The sequence below is a fragment of the Bos mutus genome, chromosome 6 (genome assembly GCF_027580195.1).
Source record: "Bos mutus isolate GX-2022 chromosome 6, NWIPB_WYAK_1.1, whole genome shotgun sequence".
NCBI lineage: Eukaryota > Metazoa > Chordata > Mammalia > Artiodactyla > Bovidae > Bos > Bos mutus.
This window is the reverse complement of record NC_091622.1, coordinates 112,961,662-112,978,897: the sequence shown is the minus strand read 5'-3', so window position 1 is coordinate 112,978,897 and position 17,236 is coordinate 112,961,662. Positions and strand designations below refer to the sequence as shown.

Here is a 17,236-nt window from a genome sequence, read left to right as displayed (position 1 = left end):
CCAGCCTGGCGCGGCTGATGGCACCCGCGGCACCCCTCACGACCACAGTATGCCCCAGGGCCCCGCCTCTGGCCAGTGCGACCCCCCCCGGCCCTCCACCCACTTCTGCGGCCTCAGCTCAAGCCCCGGTCCTTCCCCTTCACTGTCTCTGCCTCCCGGTTCCCCTGCCTCCCCGGGAACCGGAAACTCACTTCTGGGCGGAACCCGCCGCCATCCTCGCCCCAAGTGGAAGCCGCCAGCCTCTCCCTCTGGCCCTTGGACTCCTGCCTGAGCCCCTCAGCTTGGCATCCACGACCCCTGACTCAGCTTCTGGAGCTCGCGCCTGCTGCCCTGGCCCTTTGCAGGAGGCTCCCACATCCCACCCCACCAGCCGTGGCCTGCTGATCCCAGAGTGCGCATGCTAACGGCAGGCCTCGGCTCCAGCTCGGGGTCATCCCCGTGGGCCCTGACGCCCCCACAGGCTGCACGGCCCCCGGTCCAGGCGCTCCTCCAGGTGGGAGCTTTGGACATAAAGTGCCGAGTCTGCCCCCGATCCCAACGGAGAGCCCGCACAGGCCAAGGGCTGAGTGACGTCTCGGGGAGGAACAAGTAAATAGAATCTTGGAAACACAGAGGTCCAAGGCACCTTCCTCCCCTGGAGGGAGTTGGGAAGGACTGGTGAAAGTCACGTGGCATCAAGAGAGGACCAGAGACGAGCTGATAACCGGCAGCCCGGGCTGTGAACACAGGGCGTCTTGGGCTCGGGACAGAAGGGAGACTGTAAAGCAGGAGGTGGGGGGCCACCTGGGCCCCAGAAGAAGCCGGCAGTGAGGAATGAATGATGGGGGCACAGACATGAGAAAACACTCTCAAGATGCATAAAAATGCAGTCTTACCAATCAATTAGGTAGATGTCTGGAGTTAAGTTGTTTTTCTTGAAATGAGCAAATAATTTCGGCAAATTTTCTTCAAAGAATACCTCAAATGCAGCAAAGTACGTCAACATCTGGGGAGAAAATGTGAAATACACTAATAAATACATTATCAGCACGTTTCCAATCTTCAGGGAAAGTCAGTATACTTAATGCCCCTAGATTCCAACAATCATCTTCGTATGTAAACTGCTCACATATATTTACTGGTAACCCTAAACCAGGCAGCGAACCGGCGATTTCTAAACAGGCATAATCTCTAACCTCCCTGTAACGTCACTGTAACTGACTACACCTCATCATTTCTTCAACCTGTAGATAAAAGAACTGAAACCCAGAGTGTTAGAGAGAGTGTTAGTCACTCACTCGTGTCTGACTTCGTGACCCCATGGACTGTGGCCCACTAGGCCCCTCTATCTGTGGGATTCTCCAGGCAGGAACACCGGGTTGGCGCCCTTCCTTCTGCAGAGCAGGTGCGTAACTTGCCTAACGAGGGCGCCTCGCGCGCCTGCAAGGTGCGGCCTCCAACTCGCGCCCTGGCCCATGGCAAAGGCTGACCCCTGACGGCTCATTCTCCTCCAAGAACCAGAAAGGAATGCGCCATCTAAGGATGATCTGAGGAAACACACAGCCTCCGTGCCGACCCCCGGCCTTCCCAGAGGGGGTGTGATACTGACACTCAGGGAAGGGTGACCGTGGGCCTCCTCACGTGCAGCCCAGGAGACAGCTCGGGAGAAAACACAGAAGGGACAGGGAGCCAGCCACCCCAGCCCACGTCTTGCCGGCACGGGTTCTTCAACTTCCTACGGGGTCTGCGGGAAAGCACGATGCACCAACCAGGGTGCGGCGCCGAAACAGCGGCAGGGCACCGGCCTCCCCCGCGGACCTCCACGTGGGGGAACCGGGCCAAGGGCCTGCTCTGAAACAAAGCAAGGATGTCCGTGTGGGGGCACCCGTCCCCTCTCACGCCAAGGGTTTATTCTCAGAAACACTTGCTGGAAGAATGCATTTCGAAATTCATATGTATGGCTATTAACCGCCCGTTTTTCAGAGTCAACACAGTGCCCCGGTAATCCTCCACGCTGTATAGCACTACTTGCTCTAAGTAACCCCGGGGAGGGGAAAATGGAAGCTTCCCACCGAACAGAAGGGCACAGCTGCTCTTGCTCTGTGCAGACACGGCACCCAGGGCACCACACACACATGGGGATACTTACAAGGCCATGGTCCACTCGGAAAAATGCCATTTGACAGGGTTTATTCAAAAGATTAGAAAAAGCAATGAAGGCATCTGCAGTATCCAAGTTCAAGATCAATACGGCCGCTATGAAGGACATGCCCTGAACCTGAGAGGAGGAAAGAGGGCGGTCAAACCACCGGCAGCCACCGCGGTTGGAGCAGCCCCTGCGTCTCCCTGAAGGAGGAGCCCACATGCCCTTGCGCTGGAAGGGCCCACGCTGCCCCCACCCGCTGCCACCCCCGCAGGCTAGGCCCACGGCCTCGAGGGCCCTGCCCATCCTGACGCAGAGTCGCCGCCCTGCCACGCCGGCCACCTGTCTGCACTCCTTCATTCGCACACCCTCCTCCTGCACCTCACAGACCCGCTGCCTTTGGGAAGGTCCGGCGTCCGGGCACCATGGAAATGCACACCTAAGGGAACACGTCACCCTAAAGCCGTGCCAGCACGCGTCCACTAGCCGCAGAAACCGCAGCAGTGTAATTTTAAAACAGTTACAACTAAAAAGCTTTTTTTGATTTAATGTCGGGGGAAAAAAAAGAATCACATGCAAAACATGAAAATCAAACCCAACTGAAACGTGATCTATGGAGAAGGAAACGGCCACCTGCTCCAGTATTCTTGCTGGGGAAATCTCACGGACCTAGAGGAGCCTGGTGGGCTATATAGTCCACCGGGTCGCAACAAGAGTCGGACTCAACTGAGCGACTAGGCTCGTACGTCAGGCTTTAAAAAAAAAAAAAAAAGATGGATGCCACAGAGTAGCCAGGGCAGCTCAATCTCCCTACGAGGAAACTGAGGCGAGTCATTGACCGTGAGCCTTTCATAGCTCACAAAAATGGGGGCACGTGACCCACCATCTGCTGCTACGGTGAGATGGCGGAGAGCATGACTTTCTTTCTAGAGGAGAACGTCAGAAAATCTCGGAAAGGTTCACTTACATAACCCACATCCGGTCGGTAACAAGTGTACGCGCCCAAAACGCTGTGCAGCATGTCGTGGTACGGGCCACCCTACAAGGACCAACACACGAGACACGTGTCAGCCAGGTCAGCGCGCAGGGCCCGCCGCCGCGGCAGCTCGGCACCGCCACGGCACCAGACAAGTGAACCACTGGCCACGGCTGACGCGCTCGACCCACAAAGTTGCTCTGAAACAAGCTGGTGCGCCGGTGTGAGCACCACACTGGAACAACACCCTTAATCCAGCTGCTGCCGGGTGACTGTACTGCCCCGTCAAGTTCACGGTGACCGGGTACCCAGGCTCTCCAGAGCAGGTAGGTGCCCATGGTCAGTCTGCCTCTGCCTCCAGCCGTACCCTCGTCCTGATGGTTCTCTCTGCCCCCTTGACCCCGCTGCCTGTCACTGTCTGTGTTTACGACGCTTCAGCACGGCAGGTGCAGGCGGCTGACTCATCTGCTGCTGTTCACTCCACTATCCTTTACTGGTTACCCAGTGTGTGCAAAGCATGATGCTAGGAACACGGGCATGGCAGAACCAGACTGGGTATTCCCAAGTCACATTAACCATCCGTCAGAGAGGATTCAGTTCAGTTCACCTCAGTTGCTCAGTCGTGTCTGACTCTTTGCAACCCCATGGACTGCAGCACACCAGGCTTCCCTGTCCATCATTAGTCATCCTTATTTTTAAGAGTCTGAAAGTATTAGCAAAAGACCCACCCTCCCAACAAAGATCCCCAGTACTTTTCAAATCTGATCACAAATGCATGCAATTTGGCATTTTAGACAAAACATACTGAAAGTAACAGATCACCACCACCTACTTGCTGGAAAATGCAGAGACTGGGGAATGTTCTGGAGATGTCCAGTTTAATCAGCTCCAGACTGGCTTCTCTGTCTGCTGCTGAAAAACCAGCATCTGTCAAAAGACCAGGAGTCATCACACCTCTCAGAGGCAAGTCTGTGGAGCGACTGCAAGGCTTCAAACTCTTCAGAGAATCAAACAAGGAAGGGACAGTCTTCAGGAGCATGTGGACCTAATTACAACCTGAGCCTACAGCATCAACAGTTTGCAGAGTTCTTTACTTTAAGAGCAAAAATCTCACAGCACCGTCTAAGGCTAGGTCATCATCAGATATTTTCTAGGGTCTGAAATCACGATCTAATTTGTTATTACCTTATCAACAACTGTTGATAGTTGGAATTAAGGAATTAAGGACAAGTAAGGGAATAAACACAAATGAATTCCAGACATGGATAACATCAGAAAAATCATTTGATCTAGAACATTGCTGCTATAAACGTAGACTATATGGGAGTTACTGCAGTATAACATCACTGTGTGTTATTTGTAACAAATAACTATGGATAACTTGCTTTATATTTTTAAAATTCCAATACCACATGGTATAAAAAACGATCAGCAGAAAAGATACTACTTAACCAACAGAAGCAACCATAATCATTTGTGTGTCGTGGAAAACTCTGAAAGCATAACCTAGGAACAGGCAGTGTTCCCGTCCCTTTGGAAGGCGCTCCAGCTGTCCTCTATAAACCGGCACTTGAGCCCTCCTGGGGGCCAGGCTACTGTCCATCAGCGAACACAGGAAGCCGTACATGATGCCCAGCCCTCCAGCACGTCTGGACACAGACAACTCTCAGGAACTGGTATCATCTGTCTTATAAAAGCTTTTTTTTCTTTAACTCATTTGATCTTAAAAAAAAAAAAAATCCCTTTTTGGGAATTCCCTGGTGGTCTACTGGTTAGGACTCAGGCGCTTAAGCCCAGGTTCAAGGCCAGGTTCCTTAGTCAGGGAACTAAGATCCGGTGTGCCATACTACACAGCCAAAAAAAATTTTTTTAATCCCTTTTCCCATGAAGCTTTCATAAATTTGCACCAACCGCTGTTTCAGTTAAGGAAGTTTTCCTTGTTAAGTAATAATGATGTGCATAATATTTACAACTTGTATAGCTGACCAAAAGAACCCACTGGTGTTGCCGCCACACACACCTTCGGTCTCCGCTTCAGAGCCTCCCGTGCTAAAGGACCGCCACCGCTCCTTTGCTCGGGCGAGACAGATGTCGAAGAGCTCTGGAAGAAAAGCCTTCGGTAAGTTATCACGTGCACACCAGAGAATACACTGCCGCCTCGTTCAAATAATTAAAGTTCAACCACAGACTCCACGATTATAGCTACTTCCTCCCTTCTGGCCGGAAGGCACTTCTGTTTTCTAAAGACATCACCATATACAAAGAAATACACAAAATGCCACTATCATGAAGTCGCTCAGTCGTGTCCGACCCTTTTGTGACCCCATGGACTGCAGCCCACCAGGCTCCTCCATCCGTGGAATTTTCTAGGCAAGAGTACCGGAGTGGGTTGCCATTTCCTTCTCCAGGGGATCTTCCCGACCCAGGGATGGAACCCGGGTCTCCTGCGTTGTGGGCAGACGCTTTACTGTCTGAGCCGCCAGGGAAGCCCAAACGTCACTACGCCTGGTTTCTCACACCACCCACCCGTAAAGCTGTTTTGTTTTGATGTGTTCGATGAGGCTATGGCCTCACTAGACTCTGAGCTCCGGGGTGAGACTGTGAGGGTCTCTGGTCATGTCTGAATCCAGAACAAACAGCACTGGGACAGACACAGACCAGGACACTCAGTGAGCACATGACCGATGAACAAAGCAGGAAACAAGCAGAAAACCCATCTGGTTTCAAATAAAGACAAGATGGAAGCGCTACCCCCAGGCCCAGTCCTCCTGGGCTTATTGCCTGAAAGCGCAGGAGGGTGAAAGCAACACAGGCATAAGTTTCAAAATAAGTCTTCCCAGTGGCAGCAAGGCTCACCAGGCAACTGCCAGTCTTCACATCTGGGACGTATTTACTCATTCTTCTCTTCGGGCAGTCTGGCCATGGTGAAACAACTTGAGCTCACAAACCTCACTGCGTATGCAGACCTCCACGGCCCACCCTTCCTCAGAGACTGAACCCAGAGACACCTCCGAGCCTCTGCTGCCCCCACCCAGCCCCCGCGCCTCCCGGCTCCTCTGGCTCGAACACTGCCCAGCCACTGGCTGCCCTGGATCAGGAACAATCACTGAGACTTAACTGCTGCTACCCAGAGAATTCCTACCACTTTATTCTTCCCTTCAGTACTTCTGGAATATAAAGCGAAGCACAACTGCCCCCCAGACAGTAAATGCTATTTTTAAAAATATAAGTCAAATTCTAGTAACACTATTGTGTTGTAACAAGCTAAATTCTGATTACCAACCTCCTGCTAACCTTGTAAAGGAAGGACCTGACGTACAATCTACGCTTGTCTGTAAGAGCAGAACAACTGTGAAACGTAACATCACATTCACGTCATATTAACCTGGAAGGCAGCGGGTGTCTGAACTCAGCTGCTTGTGGGACAAACCTGGGGGTGTGCTGAGCCGGAGGACACAGGGTCTGGGGCGCCCCTGCTCACTCTGCTTCCAGGAGGCGGGCGGAGCTCTGCTCATCTTGGCAGGAGGTGGAGGAAAGCCACCACGTGGCCCGACCACTGGGAGCCGCTCCCCAGTGAGGCGCCCGACAGTTACAGCACAGACGCAGGCAGCCCTGGGGAACATGGGGCAAAGGGCAGTTTCCACAACACCGCCACGCTTTAGCTGGCGTGCGTGTGTGGGGAGAGAGGGAGTTCAAACAGTGACCCCACCTTCTTCCTGGAGGAGCTTCGAAGTACAAGGCTAACTCCCTCAAAGGTGAAGGTAACGGTACTACCAGGCTGACTTTCAGTGAGTTTCCAATTGCACAGCCACAGAAACAGCAAAACCTTGGGGCTTCCCAAACCGCAGCCTGGGCTTCAGGGTTAGCTGACTAACCTGTCAGGGTGGCTGACTTCCTCAGTAGGGAAACAAGGCCAACAGTCCCTGCCCCTCAGACTGCGGTCAACGTTCACGGAGACGTGAGAAAGGGCCTACCCGATGCCTGGCCTCAAGAGGGGGCTTCAAGCTCATCAGTGCAGCCACGGTGGCTTCAATACACAGCCAACCTTGAGGTTAAGGAGGACCCAATAAGGCAGCATTCACACTCATCCGCCTGCTCCTTCATTCATCCAGCAAACACTCCCTGAGGGCCTGACTGCAGAGGTTGTGCAGGGTTTCGGGTGACGAAGGCACAGCATGAGGCCCCACCCTGCTGAGCACCAAGTGAGGTGGGCACCTGACTTCAGCTACACAAGAAAGACACGATTTAAATAAAACCGTCCAGTGTCGAGACTTACGCAGACTGTCAAGGCATGGAGCTGACTAATCAAGCCATTTAGCCTGATACACTGATATAGACTATGGAGGACTTTAATTTAAATGAAATCAGTGCAGCCGACAGTGAGAACGAAAAATTAAATAGAATACACACACTCAGAGCATGCTGCATTGCGCCCAGCAGGCTTAGAGCCACTGACACGTTTAGAAATTCTCAAGAACAGGGACTGAGACAAACTGTGGTCCATTCTCCAGACGCTGACTTCTGGGGAAGCTTTTGTGAAACCATTTCCACAAGTAATGTTACCCATCTTTTCACCTACAGATGTTAAGTTTGGGGCAGGTATGGACTAACAACGACAAAAAAATGGAACTCTGAGGAGATGACAAAGAAAAGAACCAGTAACCATCCACCCAACCAGCTGTCACTACTCAAGAGGAAGAACACTGCTGGCCAGGGCTGAAATGACAGTGTAAGATCGGTATCTTACAAAATAAAACTTACAACAACAGTATGAACCCCAGCCATGGAGAAGCTACAAACCAATCTATTTTACACTCAAGGGCCTTCAAGAGGGTAAAAAAAAAAAGCCAGCCACCACGAACTCTACAAGCTGGGCACTAATACAGAGGAGATAAGGGAAGAGTTCCTGGCCTGGGCAGTGTAGACTGCAGAGAGGAAATTCGATATTACTTTCATCAACAACTGTCGGTTGTTGTAAGGAACCGAAGTAAGGACAAGTAAGGCAATAAACACAAATGAATTCCAGACAAGAAAACACCAAAAAAAACCACAACAAAGAACCTGATCTAGAACACTGCAGGTCTAAATGTAGAATATGTTTATTCCAGACTGCAGACAGAGGGGAAGGGAGGGAAGTAAAGATTCCTGTTTCCCAGACACTTCATTGTGAGCCCGAGCTCCTAGGGTGGGTTTCACTCTGGGTCACAGCCTGCAGAGCGCTGGATAGGGAGGGAGCGAAGCAGTGGACACCCTTGTGGAAGAAAATCCCGCCCGAACTGTACGAGGGCATGCGGTGGGACGAACAGCCCTGAGAAAGCACGGTCCAGGAACTCCCTGGTGGTCGGTGGCTAGGATTCGGGGCTTTCACTGCTGTGGACCAGGGTTCCATCCCTACTCTGGGAACTAAGATCCCACAAGCTGCACAGCATGGCACCTCCAAAAAATGAGGGTACAGGGCTCCCCTCCCTCTGGACTGAAGCTACTAGACCCTCAAGGACGTGGCAGGAGCAGAGGGTGCCGTCCCCACTAAGCTGCTCACGTAGAAGACGCCGGGGCCAGGCGGGACGACAAACGCCACAAACACGGCACCTCCACAGAGAGAAACACCCCACACCACTCTCCCATCCCCGTCGAGCTTGCTTTCCACACAGCTCGAGGAGAGATCTCGGCGTGACTCAGCCCACCAGTGTTCCCCGCCGCGTGTCAGGGAGGATCACCGGCTCAGGAGGGAGGCGGGCGTTGGTTCTGAGCCACCAGATGACTGAGGCACCCGGGGTGCACCCGGGGTCCCTAATGCACCGCCTCCCAGAGGGCATGCTGGCCTCTAGAAAGACATGGCTTCGTGGCAACGGCTGCCTTTCTTCCTGAGCGGGCACATGGGGAGAGAGACGCCCCAGGACGGAGGCCAGGCTCCCCGGGCCGAGGACCACGCGAGCCACTCACCGTGAGTGATGTTTAACTCGTTGCCAATGGCTAAGCTCCAGACCTTGCCTCTCACGCTGGGAGGGATTCCCTGCCACCACAAATCTCGAACTTTTCTAGAGCACCACCTGGATGAAAAAGGAAGCGTGAGCTTATGAGTTTGTTCTCAGTGAAGAAACACTTGTCTGCCCACATGCTTAACCCCAAGCCACAGAGGTGAATGTCACAGCCCTGGCCTCAGGGGGCTCACAGTTCACCGATCGTACAGACCAGGAGACCAACGACTGCCTTCCACTGGGCAGTGACCGTGCCACTGCAGGCACTGCTCACGCAGAGACGGGCACCAGCAACCAGAGGGCCCCAGAGCGCTGTTCCAAAGCCAGAGTCTGCCTGACAGCAGCATTCTGAGCAGATGAAGACTGCGAAGGGATTTCTGAGTGGAAAGCACAGGAACAAGAGACGACCTGGCCCGCTCCGGGAACCGCACACAGCTGGGCAAACACTGGCGGGGGTGGGGGGGCAGGTGGCACCACCGCAGAGCGGCAGGGGGCAGGCAGACCCCAGGGCCCCGTGACGGGAGCCGCCCATCACCGCACCGCTGCACGCGGGCGAAGCGCTCAGGCAACGACTGCTGGACTCTAATGGCTGGAGCCCGCGAACTCACACTGCTCTGAGCTGCACGGAGGCGCTGCGTCTGCTGTGCACAGTGAACACACACCGCTAACAGACCGGGACAAGCGCAAAGGTGCCGAAGACGCAACACAGCGCTTCTCAGTACGGGGTGAGGGTGGAGAGGAGCACGGGGTGAGGGGTGGAGGAGCACGGGGTGAGGGCGGAGAGGAACGTGGGCTGAGGGCGGAGAGGAGCACGGGCTGAGGGGCGGAGGAGCACGGGGTGAGGGTGGAGAGGAGCACGGGCTGAGGGCGGAGGGGAGCATGGGAGGAGGGATGGAGGAGCACGGGCTGAGGGCAGAGAGGAGCACGGGGTGAGGGCAGAGAGGAGCACGGGGTGAGAGGTGGAGGAGCACGGGCTGAGGGCGGAGGGGAGCATGGGAGGAGGGATGGAGGAGCACGGGCTGAGGGCAGAGAGGAGCGGGGTGAGGGCGGAGAGGAGCACGGGGTGAGAGGTGGAGGAGCACGGGCTGAAGGCGGAGAGGAGCACGGGCTGAGGGCGGAGGGGAGCACGGGGGGAGGGCAGAGAGGAGCACGGGCTGAGGGCGGAGAGGAGCACGGGCTGAGGGCGGAGAGGAGCACGGGCTGAGGGCGGAGAGGAGCACGGGCTGAGGGCGGAGAGGAGCATGGGCTGAGGGTGGAGGGGAGCACGGGGTGAGGGCAAAGAGGAGCATGGGAGGACCATGGGGTGAGGGCGGAAAGGAGTACGGAGTGAGGGGCAGAGGAGCATGGGCTGAGAGCAGAGAAGAGCACAGGGTGAAGGGTGGAGGAGCACGGGCTGAGGGTGGAGAGGAGCACGGGTTGAGGGCAAAGAGGAGCATGGGGTGAGGGCAGAGAGGAGCATGGGGTGAGGGCGGAGAGGAGCATGGAGTGAGGGGCAGAGGAGCACAGGCTGAGGGCAGAGAAGAGCATGGAGTGAAGGGTGGAGGAGCACGAGCTGAGGGTGGAGGAGCATGGGCTGAGGGCGTAGAGGAGCATGGGCTGAGGGTGGAGAGAAGCAGGGGTGAGGGGTGGAGGAGCATGGGCTGAGGGGTGGAGAGGAGCAGGGGTGAGGGGTGGAGGAGCACGGGCTGAGGGTGGAGAGGAGCACGGGCTGAGGGTGGAGGAGCATGGGCTGAGGGCAGAGAGGAGCACAGGGTGAGGGCAAAGAGGAGCACGGGGTGAGGGCAGAGAGGAACATGGGGTGAGGGCGGAGAGGAGCACAGGGTGAGGGGCAGAGGAGCACAGGCTGAGGGCAGAGAAGAGCACAGGGTGAAGGGTGGAGGAGCACAGGCTGAGGGTGGAGGAGCACGGGCTGAGAGCGTAGAGGAGCATGGGCTGAGGGTGGAGAGGAGCATGGGGTGAGGGGTGGAGGAGCATGGGTTGAGGGTGGAGAGGAGCACAGGGCGAGGGGTGGAGGAGCACAGGCTTAGGGCAGACAGGAGCACGGGCTGAGGGCAGAGAGGAGCACGGGCTGAGGGTGGAGAGGTGCACGGGCTGATGGTGCAGGAGGGACAGCTGCAGCCCTGTCCCACCCTCACCTGGGACCCCGGAGCAAACCCCTTCTCCTCTCTCATTCAGCACCCTCCTCCCTAAGGCCAAGATCATGAAACCTCCCCCTACACAGAGGGCCGGAGAGGATTAAGTGGGGAGACCACAAAGGCAGCCGCCACAGAGCCTGGCGCCCGGCGTGGGTCACTAAGTGGCGGTTCTGGTGTGCACGCGCGCCTCTGGATGCATCAAGTATCAGGTGGTGCGCGACGGGCCAGGCTGGGCCCTGCTGCCACACGGGGAGACAGTCCAGGCTTCTGAAGACCTCAACTCTCGTTACTGGGCCCCATTTGGGAAGAGGTGCTTTCTGACCATGTCTGGCCTATTAAAGACACCGCTGAGGAAAACAGGCTCTGGGTGCGGCGTGTCTTCCCAGTGGAAAGCACACAGTGATCTCCCCCCAACCCCCCCCAGTGACGAAAGCGAATGACAGCCAGGTACGTGCCAGAGCAAGTCCCCAACTTCCTGACTCACGGCTCAGGTTGAAAGCAGAAAAGGAACTAGCACCCAAGCCCCTCACAGCTCCAGCTGATGGGGGGAGGCCCCAAAAGGAGCCACCAGCCTCTGTGCGTGGGCCTGGGACTGCCATCCATCCACACACTGGCCCTGGGACTGCCGTCCGCACGCTGGTCCCCAGCCATCCACACCAGGCCCCAGGAAGCCGTCTGCACACAGGCCCCTAGCCGTCCTGAACACACAGGAGGAAAAGGTCCACAGCGCCTCTTCAGACAGAAAGAAGACAGCAGCTGCAGGGCTCGAGTGGGTCCTGACTCCTAGAGGCTGTCATCAGAGCAGCTCCAGTACCCTGGCTCACTCAGAGGACAAAGACACTCGAGCAGACGATGCAGTGTACCCGGGGGTCCTCTGCTGGCACCTGGAGCCAGGGCCAGGGCAGAAAAGGCTTCTCCAAGGAAGACTGAGCTTTAAAGAACAAAGTGTTAACTGGACAAGGAGATATGGGGCAAGAGTACTTGAGACAGCAGGACAAGAACATGCAATGGCCCTGAGCCTCCCCAAGGGAAACACTCGCCCAAGCAAAGGAGAGGTGAAAGGCAGGGCCACAGAGAAAGGGGCCGGCTGTGCCATGGGAGGCCCGTCAGCTAAGCCACGAAATTCACATCCTACACTGGAGTCACAGGAGGCTGCTGCAGTGTTGAGTGTGGAAGTGACACAGGTTTGTGCCCTAGACTGCTGAGGACAAGACGAGGCGGAAGGGGCTGGAGAGGAGGGCTGTCACAGCGCCGTGGGAGGAACAAGGCTAAACCGAGGCAGGGGAAGGAGACCGTGCGGCTCAAACTTATCAGGTAACTTCATCAAAGGCTGCGACATGGCTACACTTAATACAGCTGCTTCCCATAAATTCTGCCAAGAAACAACATGTCGTCTAGAGTGTCTGTGACGTCAGAGCTTACATTGTTTCCCAGTTGGGCAGAATCTCGTTGTTCCAAGTGAGGACTGCATTTCCAATACTTTCCTCCAGTCTGCATCTTTCTTCCAGCTGCTTTTTCCTCCTCTGGGCTTCTTTCAGCTCTAGACATCACAATTGAAAAGAAGAGGAAAACATCTGTTAGCTGATAGCCACTGATTCCTGGCTGGGTGACTCTTCTCAAAGAGTCAGGCTGCAGAAATACCAGGAAGACAGCACTGAAGCACAGCAGTGTTTAAGGCCTGACCCAGTGTATCTCACAGCTTAGAAGTCTAGACCTTAGGTGTTACTTACCACACAGTCAGCTTTTTGTAACACACGTATCGTATAACATGTATACAGAAAAGTACTCAGACAAGAACAAGACAAAACAATCACAAAACACACAAACCCGTGAAATTACCACCCCAGCTGGGAGACCAGACACTAACAGACCAGAAGCTCTGAGCTCCTTCCGCAAGTCCCCTTTCCAACGGCAACTGCAACCTCGCCTCTCACAGCTTAAGAATAACTCTTAGTGTATAACAGCAACCTTGAGAAAGACCACGCTTTTTCATTTACATTTACCTTTTGGGGGATAAAATACACAAAACATAAAATGTACCACTTTATCCCCGTTGAGTGTGCAGTTCAGTGGCATGAAGTACATTCACACTGTTATGCAACCATCACAGCCACCTTCCAAACTGGAACTCTGTCCCCACGAAACACCCCTTCCCATGCCACCCCTTTCCCGCTCCCCAGCCCCTGGCAACCTCCAGTCTAATTTCTGTGTCTGTGAATCTGACTTTTCTATTGGGTTGGCCAAAGCAGCTCATTTGGGTTTTTCTGTTGGAACTCTGGCCAACGCAACAGACGCCTCACATAGGTGGGATCGTACAGAATTTATCTTTTTGTGTCTGGTTTATTTCACTTAGAACAATGTCTTCAAGCTTCATGTTGTAGCACGTGTCAGAACGTCATTCCTTTTTAAGGTTGAACAGTATTCTGTTGCATGGGCAGACCAGGTCATTTTATCATATACACTTCTCCGTCTAAGAGTCATAGGGTTCTTAGGTGTCACGCGGCACTTTAACAAGTCCCAACGCACCTCCTTCTAAGTGAAGAGAACTGAGCCCACGGAGGGCAGAGAGCCGCCTCCCCATCCCCGCGAGCTAAAGCTATGCCCACCCTAGTACATTCATCCCACACAGGCTCTCCCCTCACATAAATCCCAAGTATCACCTCGAATAAAGTTACCAGGGATGAACAGTTGGCAGCAATGTATATTTCTGATGAAAAATTATAAATTTCAAAATATTAAAGGCATTCACCAAAGTTCAGGTTCTAAAGCTTCAAAATGTAAAGAGAAAATACCTAGGAAGACACAGTCTTGTGCTGCCCTACACAACCAAACACATGTGGATTCCATTACCTCGTTTTTTGGCCTGAACCACCATTTCTTCATACTGCTGCCTGTGTTTCTGAGCTTCTTCAGCTGGCTTCGCTGGGAGATTTCTTGATAGGAAAAAAAAAAGATTTTTCCACCATTTTAAATATTAAAGAGAAACTTGGAACATCATTTACTAAAAAATGAGAAGCTCAAAGACGAAAACTACCTTTGTTAGATGATAAAGACACAGCTCTTTTAAAACCAAAAAATATATTTTTTTTACAAAAGTAAAATAAAGCTCATTTTTAAAAACTTGAAACCTGAAGGTTAGCAAAAAGAAGAAATTAGAAATTACCCACAAATCCAACAGAGATAAACACTTAAATCTTTCAGTGTCTTTTTTCACCCCAGGTCTCCAAAGAAACTTTGATTTGACCACATGCACTAATCACTGTCAGCAGTCACCCGTGAAGTACTCCAATGGTGTATATTACGTATATGCACGAATCTACTCCCTGGCCTGTTTTTCAAGTGTGCAAGTTTCACACTAGCTATGCGGTTCATCTGTCTCATATCTATATCTATATATATACATACACACACACATAGATTCATACAGCAATTCTAAACATCTAAATGTGGTGGACATCTTCTAATTCTGGTTGAAATAATAAAAGGCACGTTATCTTTCCGAAACGTGCTGGTGACTCTGCTGGCCCTGGAGAACCGGGCGGGCGGCCATGTCTGCTGGCTGTGTGCCTCGCAGTGTCCCCCGCACCCCCCGCGCCTCGCTGAACGACCGTCTGTACTGCAGGGCAACAGCTCGCGTCTCAGGGAGTGCCTCAAGGGCTGAGCTTCATAGGGTGGCAGCTGTTACCCACACTCCCTAAGTCCCTACCTACCTGTGAGTCCGCCGTGTCTGAGTTTCTCTTCCCATCTACCCATACATCCACAATGTCCAATGACCAAAAATTAACATTGGAAGACACACATTGCTTCTTCAGACTTCATCAATTTTAAATGTCAGGGTTGGCAGGGACCTTAGAAATTCTAGCTCAGCGTTTTGCAATCTCTCTTAAGATTTAAAAAAAAAAAAAAAAGCTGTGGAATCTTTCTGCTCAAAAGCAGGGTTCTATGGAAACCTGATGCTTAACTAGAGATAAGCTCTGGCCTGGTACGATGGATCAATCCCTTTATCTAACTAGGGTCTCCAAACACGATCCGCAGGCCAGTCACCAAAACCAATCTCGTCAGTTCGAGGCAAACCAGAGGTTGGAGGGGAAGACCCTTGCTAGGCCCAGCCAGCCCGTTTACTGCAGCACGTCCCAGAGAAGCAGCAGACGAATGCAGGCACCGTCCTGCCACTGTCTAGGGCGCCTCCGGAACACCCTCTGCAGGGTGTTCGCTCTGCTGTTTCTTACAGTTACAAGCCAGTCTATAATAACAGTTCTGCAAGTGTTTAGACATGCTAAATTAAAGTCACTTAACGGAAAATCCGGGTTAAAACTTCTAGGTTAGGGCTTCCTTGGTGGCTCGGTGGTAAAGAATCTGCCTGCCAATACAGGAGACTCGGGTTCAACCCCCGATCCAGGGAAGACCCACATGCCACGGAGCAGCCACCCCTCTGTGCCACAGCTACTGGGTCTGTGCTCTAGAGCCCAGGAGCCGCAACGAGAGAAGTCACCGCAGCGAGAAGCCCGCATCCTGCAACGAGAGAAGAGCTTCTGCTCTCCACGTCCAAGGAAGAAAGCCTGAGCAGCAACGAAGACCCAGCAGAGCCACAAATAAAAAGTAATTAATTAATAAAACCCACTTCTACGTAACATGAAACGTTTCCAAGTCAGTTGTGCTATAACACAGAACGCACACCAGCACAGGGATGGGGAGGAGCCCGTGCTTTTACCAAGTGTTGTGCTAACGTGTTCTCTCCCTCAGGACCCAGTCCTTTGCTAATGAAATGGTGACCAGCAAGCAGACTGATCCCCCAGAACAAACTCTCTACAGACTCTCGGTCAGACTCACGCTGGCCTGTCCTCCAGGATGAGTGCGGTGGTGGAGAGAGGCTCAAAGTCAAGATTCTTCCTCACATTCTGCTTCGGAGAGGGAGGCTTGCTAGGTCGTCCAGCCTTGTCTTCATATTCCTAGGACAAAGAGACCAGGGATAACTCCAGGCCTGGCTGTAACTTTGTAACTCTGAGGTTACAAAGCCCTTCTCAAAGTAAGAAAGCTGTTTTGTTACGAAATTGTCAAGTCCTTTAAGTTGACTTTGAGGATGACACATTGAAAATATTTCTTGCTCTTTAGAAGGAAAAACTGCCAACAAAAGGGTTCCTACAGCTCTGCAGTTCAGGCCATCACTTCACAGGGCCTGTGGGCTTTCGGCACGGGTAGGAAGTCACTGAAGATCTCATCACTCCAGCTGCCCCTCGGAGGGACCACAAACATGGACTCAGGTCTATGTATGTTCCAGGTAAGAGGCGTGTACTGTTTTCTGGACACGGTAAATTTAAATGATTGCTGCAGTGCCCACCAGGAAGCTCAGAGTCAGAGTGACAGCCAATTCTGGCACTCCTCTGAACCCCCGGCTTCATCTCCCACTCCCATCCTTAATTTCTAATGCATTTCCATTTATTCCACTGCGTTTTATCAATTTTTGTTAACTTTTCAAATATTTTCCAAAATGAGGAAGGAGTTAAAAAGTTTTTGCTTGCAGGTGCTTAAAGCTGTTTCATTTTCTTAAACCAGAAACATCAAAAAAAGAAATTCTTTAACACCTATGTATGAAGCCATCAATGCCAATTGGTACATAAATAATTGTGCTATGCCCTGGAAATCTTGGAGCAGCCTCCGCACCTCCAGGTCACTAATCTGTCTTGTGAACTGCAACCACAAAACCTCAGTCACACCTGGTGACCCACATTCCAAACACCCAACCAGCAGAGTTCAGGGGAGCCAAATAACTTGGACCAAAGAGTCCAGTTTCTAAAATTATGTGTGTGCACACACACACGTATGTGTATCTCCTTGCGTGCATGGGCACATGCTAAGTAACTGAGTCACACTGACTCTCTGCGACCCTATGGATTGTAGCCTGCTGGGCTCCTCTGTCCATGGGATTCTCCAGGCAAGAACAGTGCAGTGGGTTGCCATGCCTTCCTCCTCTGTACCCTTGCTGCTGCTAAGTCGCTTCAGTCGTGTCCGACTCTGTGAGACCTCA

At 53.0% G+C, this 17,236-nt stretch overlaps 1 protein-coding gene across 6 annotated transcripts in view; it reads right to left on the bottom strand.

Moving 5' to 3' along the window:
- The window catches only part of TBC1D14 (TBC1 domain family member 14), a 109,509-nt gene that overhangs the window by 20,309 nt on the left and 71,964 nt on the right, over positions 1-17,236 (bottom strand). For 5 of the 6 annotated variants that reach the window (XR_011464561.1, XM_005906256.3, XM_070372753.1 and 2 more), the window contains 9 exons: positions 16,042-16,160; positions 14,062-14,144; positions 12,634-12,751; positions 9,042-9,148; positions 5,119-5,199; positions 3,931-4,025; positions 3,090-3,161; positions 2,129-2,257; positions 876-985 (listed from right to left, as the gene is read on the bottom strand). Coding sequence is in view for 5 of the 6 variants with exons in the window: in XM_005906256.3 (XP_005906318.1) it covers positions 876-985; positions 2,129-2,257; positions 3,090-3,161; positions 3,931-4,025; positions 5,119-5,199; positions 9,042-9,148; positions 12,634-12,751; positions 14,062-14,144; positions 16,042-16,160 (914 nt within the window). In the remaining variant the exon portion in view is untranslated. The remainder of the gene's footprint in view (positions 1-875; positions 986-2,128; positions 2,258-3,089; positions 3,162-3,930; positions 4,026-5,118; positions 5,200-9,041; positions 9,149-12,633; positions 12,752-14,061; positions 14,145-16,041; positions 16,161-17,236) is intronic. The other variant, XM_070372752.1, reaches the window with a different exon arrangement.